Below are 19638 nucleotides of genomic sequence, written 5' to 3'. Positions count from 1 at the left end.
CCGTGCTCAAGCTGGATGAGCCTACACCCAAGCCAGTGACCTCGAGGTTTCAAACTTGGGACTTTAGTGTCCCAGGTTGACACTTTATTCACTGTGTCACCACTGGTCAGGCTATATATATTGATTTCTTTAATGAGAAAACTTAAGTTATATTTCATTAAGCTGATTTTTATCAACCTAAAAGGATACGTTCAAAGGAACTTCACTGTTGGCATGTACAAACTGAACCTAGCATCTTGTTATCCGAAATCAGTTCTGTATTAATCTATTTTTATCTACCAGTGCCTGACACAGAAACTCAGTCTTCTTGGGCTCACTCTCTATACTGAAAGTGACCAAGCCCTACCGATGCGTTGCTCATAGACCCTTTCTGTCCTCTCTGGTTGCAACCCCGTTAGCTCAGGCCCATACTGCATATCTGAATTGTTGTAAAAAGTTCATTAAATGGCTCGTACTTATCAGACTCTTGACAGTAAAGTCTATTCTGTGTTGTTGCCACCTTCAGTTGGATCCCATTGCTTACAGATTAAGGTCTAAACTCCTTAGTGTTGAGTATGCAGAGTTATTAAGGGTTACTTACTCATCTTCTGCTAACAGTACTACTTATCTTCTTCCCCTCTCCCAGTTCTGCACCTTGGTGGATGCTTAATGCTCTCCACAACAGCGTTTGGCTGTACTGGCTGTTTGCCTGAAGTATCCCTTCTCTTTATTTGGACAATAACTGCTTATAAACACAAATATTACATAAGAGGAAACAATCTCTGACCTAGGCAGTGAAGCCTCCTCTGTACCCATTAACAGGTCAAGCATATTTCATGGTCACACTTGACCATACTATACTGCAGTTGTGCTTTTATATGTCTGTTTATTTTGAGGGCACCTTTGAAAGTAAGGGCAGCACTTAACCCTTGGAGGCTTCTAATTTATTTATTTTTATCCCTGGATATATAGCAAGTTCTCAAAAAAAAAATTTAAAAAGCCACAGTGAGCCTGACCTGTGGTGGCACAGTAGATAAAGTGTCAACCTGGAATGCTGAGGTCGCTGGTTTGAAACCCCAGGCTTGCCTGGTCAAGCACATATGGGAGTTGATGCTTCCTGCTCCTCCTCCCTTCTCTCTCTCTGTCTCTCTCTCCTCTCTGAAATGAATAAATAAAATAAAAATTTTAAAAAGGCACAATGAACGAGTAAATGAATATTTTATATTACTTCTATGTAAAAAAGACTTTTAACATTTGGAAATTTTGTTCTCCATTGAACAGAAATTCAAATCTTCCTATGAAACACTGTTGAATTATGACACATTTACAGTAGAACATAATGACCTAGTACTCTTCAGACTTCACTGGAAAAATGTCGGAGTGAACTTCATGTTAAATGATAGAAAAGAGAAATACAAAAAAGAACAAATGGCAAACAGCACAAGCTCTGAGAACAGCAGTGAAGACAAGTCTGAAGAGCACATGGATGTGAGGTCAAAGCATTGCTTAGCCTACGTTCTGCATACATCAGGCACCACGGGGACGCCCAGGATTGTCAGGGTTCCTCATGCGTGCATAGTGCCGAACATCCAGCACTTTCGGTAAGTTCTGTCCTTAGAGTCCTTCAGAACTTGTAACCCCCTGCATTATTCAAGGGTCAACTATACAAGTTTCATGTGACATAGGACCCTTCTAAGGAATTAAGACCCAAAGACAAGGCCAAATCTGCTTGCTTTTATTATATATTTGGTTGAACAGAGTCAATTGTGGAAAAGTGGCTGAACTATGTGGGGAGACGGAGGGAAGATAAGTATTTTAACAAGGTCTGTTTGTAGACTTCTCTGACTCGCAGCTTCTAGTCTTTTTTTTTTTTTTTGCAACAGAGACAGAGTCAGAGAGAGGGACAGACAGACAGGAAGGGAGAGAGATGAGAAGCATCAACTCTTTGTTGCAGCACCTTAGTTATTCATTGACTGCTTTCTCATATGTGCCTTGATGGGAGGAGGGGGGTACAGCAGACTGACTGAGTGACCCCTTGCTTGAGCCAGTGACCTTGGGCTCAAGTTGGTGATCTTTGCTCAAACCAGAGCAGCCCCCACTCAAGCTGGCGACCTCAGGGTCTCGAACCCGGGTCCTCCACGTCCCAGTCCGACGCTCCATCCACTGCGCCACCGACTGGTCAGGCTCAGCGTCTAGTCCTTAATGACAAGAATGTTACTTCCAGTATAGGAAGGACATCTTTCATATGGGAATTGCAGCTCCTATTTTTATGGAAAAAGAAAAAAAGAAGGAAGATCAGAGTGTTTTTCCTGTTTTATGCTGTTTTTCAAGTGCCTTCAACTCAAAATAGTCAATATGCCAGAGCAGCATAGTTTGGGTAGCATGTTCTGAACTTCAGCGTTAAAAGGTTGAAACTGGAAGGCTGATTTACCTAACTTGGTAGGGAAAAGGAGGGTAAGAAAGGTTTCTGTGGGAAGAACAAATAAATTTCTTTACGAAAAGCAAAGAGAAGTAAACTTTGTGACAATGTTGATCTGTGCAGGTGAGAATAGTCTTTCCTGCTTCAGGGCCATACAAGTCCCCAGAGGGGATTCTGGTGGGTTTACTCTGTGGTCTTGCTGGGAGGAAAAGCCACCCTGAAGAGGAATTTATGGTCGCCTCACTTCCCAGACGTTGCTGCTGTTAGTCAGATAAGGGATGTTCCAAGAAGGCTTTTTTTTTTCAACTCTAGGGTTCTGAATGGGTCTCCACAGTCCCACCTGAAAATATTTTGAAGTTAAGGTAATCCCTGCTTTGAGATAGAATGGGTTTTGTATGTTCGAATTGAAATAGTGCCATAGGCTCAACACTGACTACGCATGCTCTACAATATCCTAACTGTGTATTCTCTTCGGCTCTCTGTTCAGCTACTGAGAGAAAATGCCAAGTAGTGGGAAAAGGGAGTCACAGGTCTCTCTTAAGCATCTTTGAATATGTAGGGTAGTCCAGATTTCTACCAGAAAGAAAGAACCAGGAGGATATATCAGATTTATCACAAGGAATTGGGTTACAGTTGTGGGGACTGGCCGAGGAACACCGATGTCCGTAGGGTAGTCCATCAGAAAGGGATGATCTTGAGCAGGCCGGAACCTCATTGGCATGTGCTTGTCCACAAGCAAGTCAGAAAAAAGATCCAGTGGGTAGGGAGAGTAATTGCAGACTCAGCTGCTGTTTTGGAGTCACCAGAAAAGATCTACACATTCTTTTCAAGGCCTTCAAACTGACTAAATCCAGCCAACCCAGGATAAACTATCTTTTGATTAAAGAGAGCCAATTAGGGATTTTAATCATTAAAGGGAAAAATCCCTTCACAACAGCACCTAGATTAGTATTTTAATAACTGAGCTAAAGATGAGTGCTATCAAGTGCAGCTGTCTTCCTCTGTCTTCTAGTGCTCAAGAGAGAATATCCTTTGTCTTCTACCCTGATGGAAAACAGACTAGAAAGGGAATTCTGGGGACTGTAGTTCAGTCCAGCCAAGCTGACCCATCAGAAAGTGGTGACAGCCCTGGCTGGATAGCTGGGTTGGTTATAGCATTGTTCTGAAGCACAGAGGTTGCTGGTTTGATCCCCGGTTAAGGCACATACAAGAAGAGATCAATGTGCCTGTCTCTCTCTCTCCCTTTCTCTCACTCTCAAGTCGATAAAAACATTAAAAAACAACAACAAAGAAAGCTATGACAGATGATGAACTATGTCATGGTAAAGAAGTATATATTGCTTTAAATGGCTTTTAATCCTTATGTTTATAAAGAAGAGTTCTAGAATTAATAGCACCATTTTGGTTAATCTAAGAAAAATAAAAAGCTGGCCTGGATCCAAAAATTTAACAGTTATAAATACTTAGTTAGGATATGTGTTTACCAAATGTCAGAGAATTCTCATAACCACCTTCTGTTTTGCTGTAGGATACTTTTTGAGATCACACAAGAAGATGTTTTGTTTCTGGCTTCACCTCTGACCTTTGACCCTTCAGTTGTGGAAATATTTGTTGCTCTGTCTAGTGGTGCCTCCCTGCTAATCGTACCAACTTCTGTCAAAGTGCTCCCATCCAAGTTAGCTGCTGTTCTCTTTTCCCATCACAGAGTGACTATTTTGCAGGTACATTTTAGGAACAAGTGAAATGTTTAGTCCTTTATTATTCAATATTTTAAGTGTTTTAAAGGATATTTTGCATTCCTGCAGTTCTTTACAGTAGATTAATGATAATCTAGTTAGAGCAGCGATTTTCAACTGGTGTGCGACAGCGGGCATATTGGTGTGCCACAAGAATTTTTAAAACTTGCACTACCTGACTACTTAGTCAGGGGCACTGACCTCTTCTCCCTTAGATTGTCAAATTAAAAAAATGACAACAGCCAACACAACAATAGCTGTCTGGTGTGAATGAATCAAAATTATACCTATTTTTTTTTTGTCAGATTGACAAAAAATATATTTTTTGCTGTGCTGCAGAATTTTAGTAGTTTATGTGTGCCATGAGATGAAAATGGTTAAAAATCACCAAGTTATCAACGCTTGTCTCCTGATTTCACTTGTTTGAGAATGTAAAAAAATAAAAATTATGTTAATTCTGCTGAGAAAATTATTTTATTATGCATTTTGTACATACTGTAATAACTAAAGGAACTTGACATTTGTTATGATTTAGAGAAATTTAACTTTGTAGTAAGAGTTTGCTTTGCAACTTTTAGAAAATCTATAAACATATGTGAAGTCATTTTTTTTTTCTTTTTTAGAGGGGGTTGGAGAGACAGGAAGGGAGAGAGACGAGAAGCATTAACTTGTAGTGTGGCACTTTAGTTGTTCTTTGATTGCTTCTCATATATGCTTTGACCAGGGGCTCTAGGTGAGTAGGTGAGCCAGTGACAGCTTGCTCAAGCCCGCAATCTTGGGCTTTAAATCATTGACCTTTGGGCTCAAGCCAGCAACCATGGGATCATTTCGATGACCCCATGCTCAAGCCAGTGACCCTGCGCTCAAGCCAGCAACCTCAGGGTTTCAAACCTGGGGCTTCAGTGTCCCAGGTCAACCCTTTATCCACTACGCCACCACCAGTCAGGCTCAATTTTTTTCTTTTTTATGTTGAATTTATTGGGGTAACATTAGTTACTAAAATTATGTAGGTTTCAGGGGTACAATTCTATAATTTATCATTTGTATATTGTACTGTGTGTTCACCACCCGAAGTCAAGTTTCCTTCCATCACCATGAAAGCAAAATTGATACCCACTTTAAGAAGATAATACTGTCTCAGGAGTTTCCCAAATATGATTTGCTATTTAATAAACATAGGCTTAATTTCCATGTGCACTTCTAATGTTAAGCTTTGAACCAATCATTGCAGTGTTTACCTTTTTAAAGAAGTGAAGGGAAGAAATAATTTATTTTTCGATGTTTTTACAGGCAACACCCACATTGCTTAGAAGATTCGGATCTCAGCTTATCAAGTCAGCTGTTTTATCAGCCAGTACTTCTCTTCGAGTACTAGCCCTTGGTGGTGAAGCATTTCCGTCACTGGCTGTTCTCAAAAGCTGGAGAGAAGTAGGCAACAGGACACAAATATTTAATATTTATGGTATCACAGAGGTATCAAGTTGGGCAACTTTTTACAGGATTCCAGAGAAGAGTCTTAATTCTACTTTCAAGTAAGAGTTTTAATTACTAAATATGGTAGGGAGAAATTATTTTTCCAGTATCTTAATACTAATAATGGTTTTGATAGGCACTGGGATAATAATTTTAGAACACTATTTTATCTAGAATTTTAAGCTGGAAATCCAGAACCTTTCTTATTATAACTAGTGCTACAGATCCTGCTAGAATATTTTGGGACCAAACAGCAACCAATAACAGATGATAACCTTTCCATCCAACATTTTATTCTTCACAGTCTTCGAATAATAGTAACAACTTTTGTTTCTTTATTTGATACAATGCAATTTAAACCCATTGGAAAATATTCTAGTCCAATGAAAAATTTTAAATCTGTTTGGGTTGTTGTGTCTTCGTAGATGTGAATTGCCTGTACAACTGGGATTTCCACTGCTTGGAACAGTAGTTGAAGTCAGAGATACTAATGGTTTCAGAATCCAAGAAGGCAATGGCCAAGTATTTTTAGGTTGTTTTACATTTGTTGATTGGGAATAATTTTTTTCAAGGAAAAAATCTGTTAATTTTATTATTTCTCCAGTTTTTCTTATGTCTAGTGTTCTTTTTCAGTGATAATAATTTTTAATCTAATTTTCACAGTGATGAAACATTTAATAAGTTACCATAATTATTTCAAATGACAATGTGTAATACTCTAAGGGAAGATACAAAAGTAATTTAGAAACTGTTACTTGGGCCTTTATATTTATAGCCAAAATTCTATTTAATCAGTGTTTAAGGATTTTTAAAATCACATTTATGTTTTTAGAAATAAATTCTTTTTATCCTTTTCTTATTTTACTTGAGGTTATTATATCTAATTTTACAATATTTAAAAGTGAGCTTCCACTTTTCTTATTAAAAATTTGAAACTGAACTTTTGGAGATATTATTGATTTGATGGTTTTTAGAGTATTTTACATGGATTACTTTTATTACATTGGTGTTTATATTTTGTGAAGGTGGCCGAAATAGAGTATGTTTTCTTGATGGCGAAATGACAGTGCCACTTGGTACAATGCGAGCCACAGGAGACTTTGCGACTGTGAAAGATGGAGAATTATATTTTTTGGGACGAAAAGACAGTCAGATCAAACGTCATGGCAAACGTCTTAACATTGAACTTGTGCAACAGGTAGAGCTATTTAAATGTTAAATATCTATTAATATACAGTATGTAGGTATGAGAGGCAGCCGCCACCAATTTTCTGTGCCAGGATTCTCTATCAGTATCATTTAAACCGAAGATTTTTATATTAGTGATGAATTACAATATAAGGTGTAGATAATTCAGTGTGCCCTTTATTGCCAGCATGAAGAGATAGTTTTTTAAAAATATAAGTGACAAAATGGATTTTGATAACTGAAAATTAATTGGTTTATTTTTCTATAAAAGCTATTAAATGTTAAGAACTCTGTGTGCTGGTAATAGTAATAGCACAATTTAAAAAATCTCTAGTGTATTTCACAATTTAATTTGACTGTGATGATTTCAGACATGATAAATTTGAGGATTTAGGAAGTTTGCTTTTAAATGTCCTGATTGGCAAATTGGAATAATCTCTCTCATAGGTTGCTGAAGGACTTCAGCAAGTGGAGTCCTGTGCAGTTATATGGTATAATCAGGATAAATTAATTCTGTTCATGGTGTCCAAAAATGAGTTAGTAAAGGATCACATCTTTAAAGAACTGGCGAAACATCTTCCAAGCCACGCAATCCCTGATGAGCTTGTGCTGATTGATTCTCTGCCATTCACATCTCACGGTAAAATAATTTGAAGCAGATGTGTTTTAGTGCCAAGTGATACTAATTGTATTCAAAAATAGTTTAAAGGCCACATAAATTCTTATTATAAGTAATATGGACTATATTGTGGTAGATCCTCTGTTAAATGCTTTGTATAATTAACTCATTTTATCTCCAGAAAATCTTATGAGTGGGTTTAATTATTTCCATTTACAGATGTGGAAAGTAGGCAAGTAATTTTCCCCAAATTACATTACTGGTTATTAGTAGAGTTGAAATTCTGTGTAGGGTTGTTTGACTTCAAAACATTTGCTCATAATTACAATATTATATTGCCTTCCCAATTTTATCTTTATTTAATAGTGTATTTAATTCAAAATGCAATAATAATTGCTCAGTTAATAGTATCATTTCTTTAATTCTTTAAATGAGAAACATTAGTTAATCATTTTTTCTTTCTTATTTATGTATTTATTACCCACTGTATTCTTTATAGCATAGGACTCCCTTTTTTAGAATTGATTATGACAAACTATTCTATAAGATTTCTAGCCTTTACACTGAAAAATGTGTTTATTCTTGTGACTAACAAAGATAGAAAAAAGTCTTAACAGAAATTTAGGAATTATTTCTCTTCTGTATTAAGGCAAAATTGATGTTTCGGAGTTAAACAAGATTTATTTAAACTACACAAACTTGAAGTCTGAAAATAAGCTCAATGGAAAAGAGGAACTTTGGGAAAAATTACAGCATTTGTGGAAGGTACAACTTTTAAGATACAAGTTTGTTATTGTAAAGAGGTCATTTTAATATCTTTAAGGAATGATAGCATACTAATAAGTCTGATAAAATTTTCTAAGAATATTAATCCTGCCCAGGTGGTAACAGTTTTATCAGAGTTGAGAAATTAGCTAAATCCTGGTATAGCCTGACCAGGCGGTGGCACAGTGGATAGAGCGTCGGACTGGGATGCGGAGGACCCAGGTTCAAGACCCTGAGGTTGTCAGCTTGAGTGCGAGCTCATCTGGTTTGAGCACACAGCTCACCAGCTTAGACCCAGGGTCTCTGGCTTGAGCAAGGGGTTACTCGGTCTGCTGTAGCCCCATGGTCAAGGCACATATGAGAAAGCAATCAATGAACAACTAAGCTGTCGCAATGAAAAACTCATGATTGATGCTTCTCATCTCTCTGTGTTCCTGTCTGTCTGTCCCTGTCTATCCCTCTCTCTGACTCTCTCTCTGTCTCTAAAAAAATTTGTTATAATTATTAAAAATATTTATTTTGTGTGTCTTATGTTCATATCATTAAGGTGCGTATTGTTATCTCTCCATATATTACCTGTAAATGTTGAGTTCTTTTGGTTTTAGGCCTTTATTTCACCATATTTCTCCCTTCTCTCATCTGTAGTCTATTCTGAGTCCCTCAGAAGATTCTCTGGAGGTTCCTGATGAGTCGCTCTTCTTACGTAGTGGTGGAGACTCCTTCAAGTCTGTGCGGCTCCTCAATGAGATTGAAACACTTGTCGGCACGTCCGTACCTGGGCTCCTGGAAGTGATCCTCAGCAGGTCCATTCTAGAGATCTACAATCACACCCTTCACACTGTGTTTCCAGGGGAAGATCTGACATTTAGCAAGACTTGTGCCACAAAAAGAAAATTCAGCGACATTAATCAAGAAGAAACCAGCGGAAAACCTTTACATCAGAAATCAGTGATGCCTTTAAATTTAGACAATGAGAGAAATGCTTTTATGGCACTGAGCAGAGGGAGTCAGATTTTGTCTCTGAATACTACTAGGTTTTTAACCAAGTTAGGACATTGCCCTTCAGCCTATTCTTCCGATTTAACTTCACAGACTAATATTCAAAAAGTGAAAAGCTTACATCCTCCAGCTCTTACTGGGAAGTCAGAAGATTCGACCTGGGTTGAAAGAACTGAAGATGGATCTCCTGTGACAGGGGCCGAGGCAGTGGGGTTACACGTGAGGTGGAGGTCAGACACAGGCAAATGTGTAGATGCGTCACCTCTGGTTGTAATACCTGCTGATGATAAGCCATCTGCCACGGTATACATTGGCTCCCATTCTCACAGAATGATGGCGATTGACCTTTACTCTGGGAAGGTGAAATGGCAGCAGATTTTGGGAGATCGAATTGAATCCTCTGCATGTGTGTCTAAGTGTGGAAACTTTATTGTAGTGGGTAAGTTTCTGAATTTGAGGCTTATAGAGTTAAATTTAATTACTATATGGTAATGCTAGTTAAGACTAAGTTAAATTTTAAAAACTTACATATGGTGGATATTGTTGCTGTCAAAGAATAGTTGACCATGTGCCGTCTCACTGTGTGGGCTGTGGGATCAGAGTCCCTGGATTTGAACCCAGCTCTAAAGCTGTTATGTTAGCAGCTCTGTGGCCTTTGTCAAGTTGCTGAACCTCTTAGAACTTCACTTTTCTCTTGAGTTTATAGAAATAATAAATAAAACATGTTACTGCATCACAGATTGTCCCCAAACTTAATGATGTAAAGTAACAAACATTTATTAAACCTCACAGTTTCTGTGGGTCAGGAAGTTAGGAGCAGTTTAGCTGGGATTCTGGCTCAAGGCCTCCCGTGTGGCTGCGGCCCCCTGAAGGCTTGACCTGGGCTGGAAAAGCGGCTCACTCCCGCTGCTGCTAAAGGAGGCTTTTGTTCTTTGCTGGATCTTGGAAGGAGCTTCAGTTTCTTGCCACGTGGCCTTTCCGTAGGCTGCTGGAACACTCTCACAACACAGCAGCTAACTTCCCTCAGAGTACGCCACCCAAGAGAGGAGGAACGCAGTACTTTTATGACTTGGTCTCCAAAGTCGTACACCATTGTTTTGGCTCTATTCTGTTTATTAAATCTGTCCCACACTCAAGGCGTGGGAAGTGGGGTGGGGATTAGGCCTTTGAAAAGAAGAATATCAAATAATTTGTGGACAAACTTTAAAACCACCAGTCATCATTGAGCTTTTGAGAGGATTAAATGAGATAACTGCTTATGAATCTGTTAGTACATTGCTAGTCACGGACTAAGTGCTCATTAGGCGTTAACTGCTACTCAGTTTCATGAAAGTACGGGTAACTTTTCCTTTACTAGGAATATGAGGGTCCCAGTGTAATGCCTCTTCTTTTTACTCCCCTACTACCTTAGGTTTCACTTTATATGGATCTGGAATCTGTTTAGCAAAGCTTTTCAGATTAAGTACTGAGAAATTTATCTCCCTACGTGTGCTATCCTAGCTGGGATATACTCGAATCTGCGTGTGATCCTTCCCTTTTGAACACCTACATTTTGGAAATTGTTCTGCAGGAGACTTCCAGTTCCATGTGAATGATCACGAGCAACCCCCATCCATGTTAGTCAGTTCACTGAGGTTACTCTTTGCGTCCCACGTGTCTCGTCTCGAAGCTTGTGGCACATGGTGGTCACTTAGTACTTTAAACATTTTTAAAATTAATGTATAATTTATACACAGTAAAACTCACCCTTTTTAGTATATATTCTGTGTTTTGACAACTGCATACCTACATATAACCACCACCACAATCAAGAGTCCATTTTTCCAAAACGTCCGTGTCACGTTGTAGTCCTCTTTCCTCCTTCCCCTAACACCCAGGTAACCACGGATCTGTGTTCCGTCCTTCTAGCTTGGCTTTTTCCAGAAAGTCTATATAAATGAAATCATACAGTATATAGCTTTTCAGTCTGGCTTTCTTACTGAGCATAATGTATTTGAGATCCGTCCATATTATTGCATCTATAGTTTCTTTTTTATTATTGACTATTTCATTGTGTGGATGTACCACAGTTTGCTTATCCATTCACATTTTGGTTATTTCCAGTTTTTAGTAATTATGAATAATTACAATAAGCATATGTGAACATATGTGAATATAAGTATTTCACTTGGGTCAGTACCTTGGAGGAGGATGTTGTATGGTCAATGTAGGTTTTAATTTATAAAAAACAGCCATGTTATTTTCCTAAGTGATTGAACCACTTTGCATTCCTACCATCAACTTATGAAAGGGTCAGTTGGTCCACATCCTTATTGGCATTTGGTATTGTCAGTTTAAAAAGTGTTTTGTTTTTTTTTTTTAATAATAGCCATTCTGAAAGGTATGAGGTGATATCTCATTGTGATTTTATTTGTATTTCTCTGATGATCAGTGGTGTTAAACACCTTTTCATATACCTGTTAGGCATTTGTATGTCTTTGTGTGTGTGTATGCTTTTAAGTGTATTCAGGTCCTTAGCCCATTTTTTTATTTGGGTTGTTTGATTTTTGTTCATATATTGTTTTCTCAGTTTCATTGAATTTTCTGTGTTCTTTTGTAGCTCTTTGAGCTTCTTTAAAACAGTTGCTTTGAATTCTTTGTCAAAGAACTTGTAGATTCCCATTTCTCTTGTATCAGTCACTGTAAATTTGCTGTGTAGTGTCATGTTTCCTTGATATTTCATGTGCCTTATAGTCTTACATTGGTGTCTTCACATTTGAAGAAGTACCCATGTCTTCTAGACTTTATGGAGTGGTTTCTTTTTTTTCTTTTTTTTTTTTTTTTTTTTGTTTGTTTTTTTACAGAGACAGAGAGTGAGTCAGAGAGAGGGATAGACAGGGACAGACAGACAGGAACAAAGAGAGATGAGAAGCATCAATCATTAGTTTTTCATTGCGCGTTGCAACACCTTAGTTGTTCATTGATTGCTTTCTCATATGTGCCTTGACCGCGGGCCTTCAGCATACCGAGTAGCCCCTTGTTGGAGCCAGTGACCTTGGGTTCAAGTTGGTGGGCTTTTGCTCAAACCAGATGAGCCCGCGCTCAAGCTGGCGACCTCGGGGTCTCGAACCTGGGTCCTCGGCATCCCAGTCCGACGCTCTTTCCACTGCGCCACCGCCTGGTCAGGCTGGACTGGTTTCTTTAGGAAAAGATCTTAACTTTTGCATTGGTGTGAGGGCACTGGCTTGATGAAGTGCACTGTTATGCCAGGTATGGTGCTGGGTGCAGGGTCATGTGGGGATGTCAGTTCTGGGGGCACCAGCTCCAAGGGTGTGCGTGTGCGGCAATGCCAGTGCCGGGGGAGGCATGGTGGCGCTGTCTCCGGGGGCAGAGTGGCATGGACTCTGGGAAGCTCTGGCAGCTGTAGTCACATTGTTGAAAATATTATTTTAGTCATTAAGATACTTATGATGTGGTATTTTGTTGTGTTTTAGTTTGCATTTCCCTGGAGACTAATAATGTTGCACCTCTTTTTAGGAGCTATTTGCCATCTGTATATCTTATTGTCTGTTCAGATCTTTTACCCATGTTTTTTATTGACAGAGACAGAGAGAGTCAGAGAGAGGGACAGAGAGGGACAGAAAAACAGGAAGAGAGAGAGATGAGAAGCATCAATTCTTCATTGTGACATCTTAGTTGTTCTTTGATTGCTTGTTCACTGATTGCTTTCTCATATGTGCCTTGACTGGGGGGCTACAGCAGAGCTAGTGACTCCTTGCTTAAGCCAGCGACCTTGTGCTCAAACCAGCAATCTTGGGCTTCAAGCCAGCGACCTTTGGGCTCAAGCCAGCAACCATGGGGTCATGTCTGTGATCCCACACTCAAGCCAGTGACCCTCACTCAAGGTGGTGAACCCGCACTGAAGCCTGCCCCTTGGGATTTTGAACCTGGGTCCTCCGCGTCCAACACTCTTTCCACTGTGCCACTGCCTGGTCAGGCTACCCATTTTTTTATTGTTATGTTTGTTTACTTAGTGAGTTTTGAGAATTCTCTATGTGTTCTGGATACATATTTGTCAGATGTTTTGCATGTTTCCTCCCAGTCTGTGGCTTGTCTTTTTAGTCCCTTACCATAAGTGTCCTTTGAAAAGAAATTCTTAATGAGGTCCAGTCTATCATTATTTTTTCTTTTATGGGTCATGCTTTTGACATCACATTTAAGAAATCTTTGCCTAACCCAGGTCACTAGATTTTTTTTCTGGAATTGAACAGAAAGAGATTTTCATTGCCCTGCTCAGTCCTGGGGTGTTTCACTATGTAGGAACTTCTCTTCGCCACCATTAAGCAGACTATTGGGCACTGGCTTGATGAAGTGCACTGTTATGCCAGGTATGGTGCTGGGTGCAGGGTCATGTGGGGATGTCAGTTCTGGGGGCACTAGCTCCAAGGGTGAGGTTGTTGATTGCCTTTCTGCTTGGGAAGGGCCACTGTTATGCTAATGTATGCTGGAGGAGCGGTTTTGCACCAAAAAGTTTTTTTTTTTTTTTAAAGATATACATTTTTTTATTCATTTTTTTTAGAGAGGAGAGGGAGAGACAGAGAGAGAGAAGGGGGGGGAGGAGCTGGAAACATCAACTTCCATATGTGCCTTGACCAGACAAGCCCAGGGTTTCGAACCGGCGACCTCAGCATTTCCAGGTCGTTGCTTTATCCACTGCGCCACCACAGGTCAGGCCAAAAAGTTTTAAAAAGAGCAGAGAAGAAGGAAGAAGGAGGAAGCTATTTTTGCAGAGTAGGAAGCTAAGATGGCCAGGTGCTGCAGGAGAAGCCAGTTTGTGTAGAGAGGAGAAGGGAGAAGGTGTGCACATGGGGAACTGGGGATGACTAAGGCTGGTGGAGGCGTTTGATTCTAGGAAAAACCGGAAGAGTCAGTGGCTTTGGGAGCCCTGAATGGAAAGGGAAGTGTTTTTCCCCTATGTTTGTTGTTACTCGCTGGCCGGTTGTGAGGCTAGAATAAAGGAATGGCCCACTATTTTTTGGCTCCACTGTTTCTTTACCATCTGTCCGAATATAATGGGAACCTGCACCTGCATGGTCACAGCAGCGACGGCCATGACTACTGGCCATACACAGACCATCCTCTTGGTACAAGTAGTAACTGCCAGGAAAACAAAACAAAACCAGCACAGCAAGTGTTCTGGAGACAGGGCCTCAAATGAGCAGCCGTGATTAAAACCATAGGCAGAACCATCTAGGGCAGTGGTCCCCAACCCCTGGGGCCGCGGACCGGTACCGGTCCGTGGGCCATTTGGTACTGGTCTGCAGAGAAAGAATAAATAACTTACATTATTTCCGTTTTATTTATATTTAAGTCTGAACGATGTTTTATTTTTTAAAAATGACCAGATTCCCTCTGTTACATCTGTCTAAGACTCATCCTTGACACTTGTCTCGGTCACGTGATACATTTATCCGTCCCACCCTAAAGGCCGGTCCATGAAAATATTTTCTGACATTAAACCGGTCCGTGGCCCAGAAAAGGTTGGAGACCACTGATCTAGGGTGTGGTGGGCCAGTGCCCAAATTCATCTTCCTCTGGTTTACATGAACTCCAGGGAATGTGAATGATCTTTGCTTTGTCAATTTTGGCCACTCCTACTTCCACCCGGGTCATTTTGGTTACACCAAGTCAGGAACTCCTGCCCGATCTTCTCATTCAAACCAGCAGTTTGGGAAGAGCAGTCTGGTGTAGCTGTTAAGGATACAGGCTCTGGAGCTTGATTTTTTAGATGTGAAATCTTCGCTGCTATGTTAGCTGAGTAGTTCTGCCCTAGTAGTTTAATTTCCGTGCTTCAATTTTGTCATCTATAAAATGTGATAGAATAGCACTTCACGGTGAGGATTACATGAGTTAATAGATGTAAAGTTCTTAGAATAGTACTATTCACAATGTAAAAGCTCAATATATGTTGGCTGTTGTTAATGTTAGCATTTCTGAACACCTCCTTTGCACTGGGCATTTATCCACATTATATTATTTTAACTGTTGCAATAACCTTGGAAGTAGATGCATCCACATGCAACAGAAAAATAATCCGAGGCTTAGTGACCCTGGGTAATTTGCTCACCGAGGGCCAGGACAAGGTTGGAGTCCAGGTCTGGGCAAGCCTCTCTCCACAGCAGCAGGCTTCATCGTTTCCTCGGTGGGGAGGCACTTTATAGTACTTTGAAGCAATAAGGTGTACCTGCTAAATAGGTATTTTACACAAGTGATTGCTGTTCAGTGTCTGCTTTACATTGCTGATATTTATTTATTTCTGACAGAGACAGAGAGAAGGACAGATTCGGACAGACAGGAAGGGAGAGAGATGAGAAGCATCAATTATTTGTTGTGGCTCCTTAGTCTCCTTAGTTGCTCATTGATTGTTTTCTCATATGTGCCTTGACGGGAGGGGGGTGGGGTGGACTACAGCAGACCATGTGACCCCTTGCTCAAGCCAGCAACCTTTGGACTTCAAACCAGTAACCTTTGGGCTAAAGCCAGGGACCATGGGGTCATGTCTATGATCCATGCTCAAGCTAGCAACCCCACGCACAAGCTGGGTGAGCCCACACTCAAGCTAGTGACCTCAGGGTTTCGAACCTGAGTCCTCTGCGTCCCAGTCTGATGCTCTATCCACTGCACCACCACCTGGTCAGGCTTGCTGATATTTAATCCTGAGCTGAACATAGAGCCCAAGTACACATGAAGAGCAAGTACAAACTGTTATGATTTAGACTAAAGAATTATTCTCTAGGGTGGGGTTGAGGTAGGGGAGGGGGGAAATGGGGAATGGAAAGAGACTTTGCATGGGTCTGGCAGGGCACGATGTGGCGTATGGATGATGTTCTATTGAATGGAACACTTGAAATTATGTCAACACAAGAAAATCAAAAAGGAATGATTTTCCAGTGAAATACCTAAATCTCACCTTTTATATTTTGTTTCCCAACAGGTTGTTATAATGGGTTAGTTTATGTTCTGAAAAGTAATAATGGAGAAAAATACTGGATGTTTACTACTGAGGATGCTGTCAAAAGCTCAGCAACCGTGGATCCGACCACAGGATTACTTTACTTCGGCTCTCATGACCAACACGCATATGCTTTGGATATTTATGTAAGAACTTACCTCATCAGTCTCATAGGTAGAAGAGTGTGAAACTGTCAGGTGCTCTGGCCTAGGAGCAGGCGGTAACTATTTTCCAAGTTTAGCATTGTAGTCTGGGAAGAATAAGGAGTGAATAAGTCATATCTTAAGACATTTTTACCTTTCTTACCAATTTTTCACAAGTAAATTTGCTACTCAGAATTATGAAATACAAAGAATTTAGAATTACTGTCTTGACAATACAAAAGAGTCACAAAGGAAAATATCAATAAGAATGGATTACATGAAAATAAAAAAAAAATTAGAATGACAAAATTTAAAAGAAATAAGTTGGGAAAAATGAAACAAATATGACTGTTAAAACTAATTTATATTTATAAATATGAATGAAAATAAAGAGCAAATACAAATTTATAAAGACATAGATTCAGATAGAAAAATAAATAAAGGACTCCAAAGAAGAAATGGCTAGGAAATGTATTGAAATGTTTTAATCGTTTAATAATCAAAGGAATGAAAATTGAAAACTATGAGAAATAAATGGTTCAGATTAGAATAATAGTAAATACTGATGAGAGCAGTGGAAGGTTGCAACTAGGAAAGTCCTTGCGGACAAAGTTTTGCCATAGGCAACAATTTCATATCCTTTGATTCAGTAAGTTATTCTTCTAGGACTCTATCCTAGCAAAATAATCAGAAACATGGACAGATATGTGCACCATGATGTCTGTTTCGGAGTTGTTTATAATTCCAAGTTAGTTCCAAACAATTTTCAATGATAGGGTAGAGAGAGAAATTATTTTATGTTCCTATGGGATATTAAGCATTAAATTAACATTTCAAGTTTTACCAAATAAGTGAGCTAAATTAGATACCAAGTGTATATTCAGAATGATCTCAACTCTATTAAACTCTTTGTGTATGTATGTGTGTATCAAAAAGATCCAAGGGAGAATGCTAAAATGTTAACAGTTGATGGCCTTGGTCTTCTTTATATTAATTTGATTCTTCACAGTAAGCATGTATTACTTTTTTATATATTAACAATAAAAACTTACATTAAATAGACATAGCATATAATAGACAGGCTAAGTGAATCTGTTAACCACCAGCAGAAACCAATTCATTTCCTTTCTTATTTGTAGGAAAAGAAGTGTGTTTGGAAGTTAAAATGTGGAGGAGCTATCTTTTCTTCGCCTTGTTTGAACTTGATTCCACATCACTTGTATTTTGCTACATTGGGAGGACTTTTACTGGCTGTAAATCCTGTAGGCATAAAATAATGTATATTTATTTTATTACCTATTTTTCTTTAGTATTCTTTTATTTTCTTTGAATTCTGAAAATTGGAGGTAGTTTCAGTTAGATATAGTCCAGATATCACTGAACAAGAACTCATTAAGAGTGACTGACATGAAGTCTAGAAAGATGAGAAACATCAGTGTTCTGGGCATATCTTTTACCTATTTTTTAAATTGACAGAATTTTCTCATTGATATTAGAAATTAGAATAGTCTAAGAATAGACACTTTGTGCTAGTTCTTTCCTGGTTTTATTGCAAGTTTTATCTTAGTTCTCATAAATAGGACTGATTAATTTTATAGCTGTGCATATGTGTACTAGTTTCATTTATAATGTCAGCATGTCATTATAGCATTTTCTGATGTTTTATAGTTTTGCCTCCAGGAGAGTTATGAGTTTGTTGTATACAGGGTAATTGATTAGAATGATTGAAATGCTATGAATTGCTCTTTGCCCATGACAGGCCACTGGGACTAGAGTGTGGAAACATTCCTGTGGGAAACCACTCTTCTCTTCGCCACAGTGCTGTCTACAATATGTTTGTATTGGCTGTGTAGATGGGAATTTACTTTGCTTTACTCACTTTGGAGAACAGGTAAACTTGTCTAGTTCTATTTTATGTATCTTTCTCAAAGAAATAGAAACTGGTTACAACTGAAGTAAAACTTTAAAAAAATTTTCCCATTGATTTGAGGGGGGGTGGGAAGCGGGGAAGGAGGTGGGGGAGGAAAGTGTGTGTGAGAGAGAAGCATCAACTCACTGTTCCACTTAGTTGTTCCATTTTTTAGCTGTGCACTCACTGTTCGTTTCTTGTATGTGTCCTGAGTGGGGATTGAACCTGTGGCCTCCACATGCGGGAAGGAAGCTCTATCTACTGAACCACCTGGCCAGGGCCTGAAGTAAAACTTTAAATGTCACTATTCAATCATGTTGAAAACTATTTCCATTTAGTCAACTCATAGGTTTCTTAATTGGTGAATGGTGCAATAGATTTAAAATATTCTATCCAAATATTGTTATACTTGTGCCATTCCCGTCCCCCAATTTAAAAAATTTACAGTTTTAAGCCAATTTTATTGTAACTTCTGTTGAGGTTCTGAACATTTAAAGAAGCCCCTACTTTTTCTATGGAAACCAAAATCTATTGTGTAACCCAAACTCCACTGCACGCAGGTCCCATTTTCAACTTCATGACTGGGAGAGTGGGTTCCTTCTGGCTTGTCTTGTTGGGAGCAGTGTCTCCACTTCTTTAAGTCCCATGACTATCATTTATGGCACAACTGCAACTGTGGTTTTGCTTTGGGGGATTATTTCGTGCAGTGCACTCGCTCCAGCACAAGTTGGCCCACTGATGGCTAGAGTTGATTCTATGTGCTCTTCATTCTACAGTCACCCTTCATTGCCTGCAGTTTTGCTCTGTACAATAATCACTTTTTGATGAAGGCTTTCATTTTGTTCACATAATGTTTTTATTTACAAAGTAATTTGAATATATTTTCCAAGGAGTAAGAAAAGGCATATGCTATTACTCCTATTTGGATGAACCATAGAAAGATTAAAGTGACTGGGTCCAAGTCAGGGACACAACTGAGAGTATAAATCATACTTCATGAGTATGCTCATTCTTCATTATGCTGTTGTTACTGTGCATTTGTAAACACTACCTTAGACTTGTGCCTTTTCTTCCTGTGTCTTCAGAATGTTGGCCATAAGTTTTTCTCTAGTACTGTAGTAGCTTTGAAAGAAGCAAATAGTATATATCCACAGGTCAGACACGTTTCATAGTTTCTTGTTTAAAGCTTTAAGTTATTGAACTCTTCCTTTCAGTCTACTTCCTTCCTTCTCCCTACATGGGTAGACTACAGTAAGATATAGTTTTTGATAAGATACATTGAAAACTCAATGCAGTTTTGCTTTCGAACTCAGTGTCTCTGAACACAATACTAATAACTCTTGAATGGGGTTCAAATTAATTTTATTTCATATAACGCATACCAATGACTGATGTGAGGACACCTGGTGTATTTTGT

The 19638-nt window shown here is 39.1% G+C and overlaps 1 protein-coding gene across 10 annotated transcripts in view; it reads left to right on the top strand.

Annotated features, from left to right (window-relative positions):
* The window catches only part of AASDH (aminoadipate-semialdehyde dehydrogenase), a 178359-nt gene that overhangs the window by 154843 nt on the left and 3878 nt on the right, over positions 1-19638 (top strand). For 8 of the 10 annotated variants that reach the window (XM_066385561.1, XM_066385560.1, XM_066385559.1 and 5 more), the window contains 11 exons: positions 1261-1580; positions 3927-4119; positions 5425-5666; positions 6033-6139; positions 6633-6805; positions 7243-7435; positions 8064-8179; positions 8825-9617; positions 16152-16315; positions 17452-17574; positions 18072-18203. In XM_066385561.1, coding sequence (XP_066241658.1) covers positions 1261-1580; positions 3927-4119; positions 5425-5666; positions 6033-6139; positions 6633-6805; positions 7243-7435; positions 8064-8179; positions 8825-9617; positions 16152-16315; positions 17452-17574; positions 18072-18203 — 2556 coding nt within the window. Of the gene's footprint in view, positions 1-1260; positions 1581-3926; positions 4120-5424; positions 5667-6032; positions 6140-6632; positions 6806-7242; positions 7436-8063; positions 8180-8824; positions 9618-16151; positions 16316-17451; positions 17575-18071; positions 18204-19638 lie in introns of those variants that run through there. The other 2 variants (XM_066385562.1, XM_066385563.1) reach the window with 2 other exon arrangements.

Source organism: Saccopteryx leptura, chromosome 5, assembly GCF_036850995.1.
Source record: "Saccopteryx leptura isolate mSacLep1 chromosome 5, mSacLep1_pri_phased_curated, whole genome shotgun sequence".
NCBI classification, from domain to species: Eukaryota; Metazoa; Chordata; class Mammalia; order Chiroptera; family Emballonuridae; genus Saccopteryx; species Saccopteryx leptura.
This window is presented reverse-complemented; position numbering and strand designations above follow the sequence as displayed.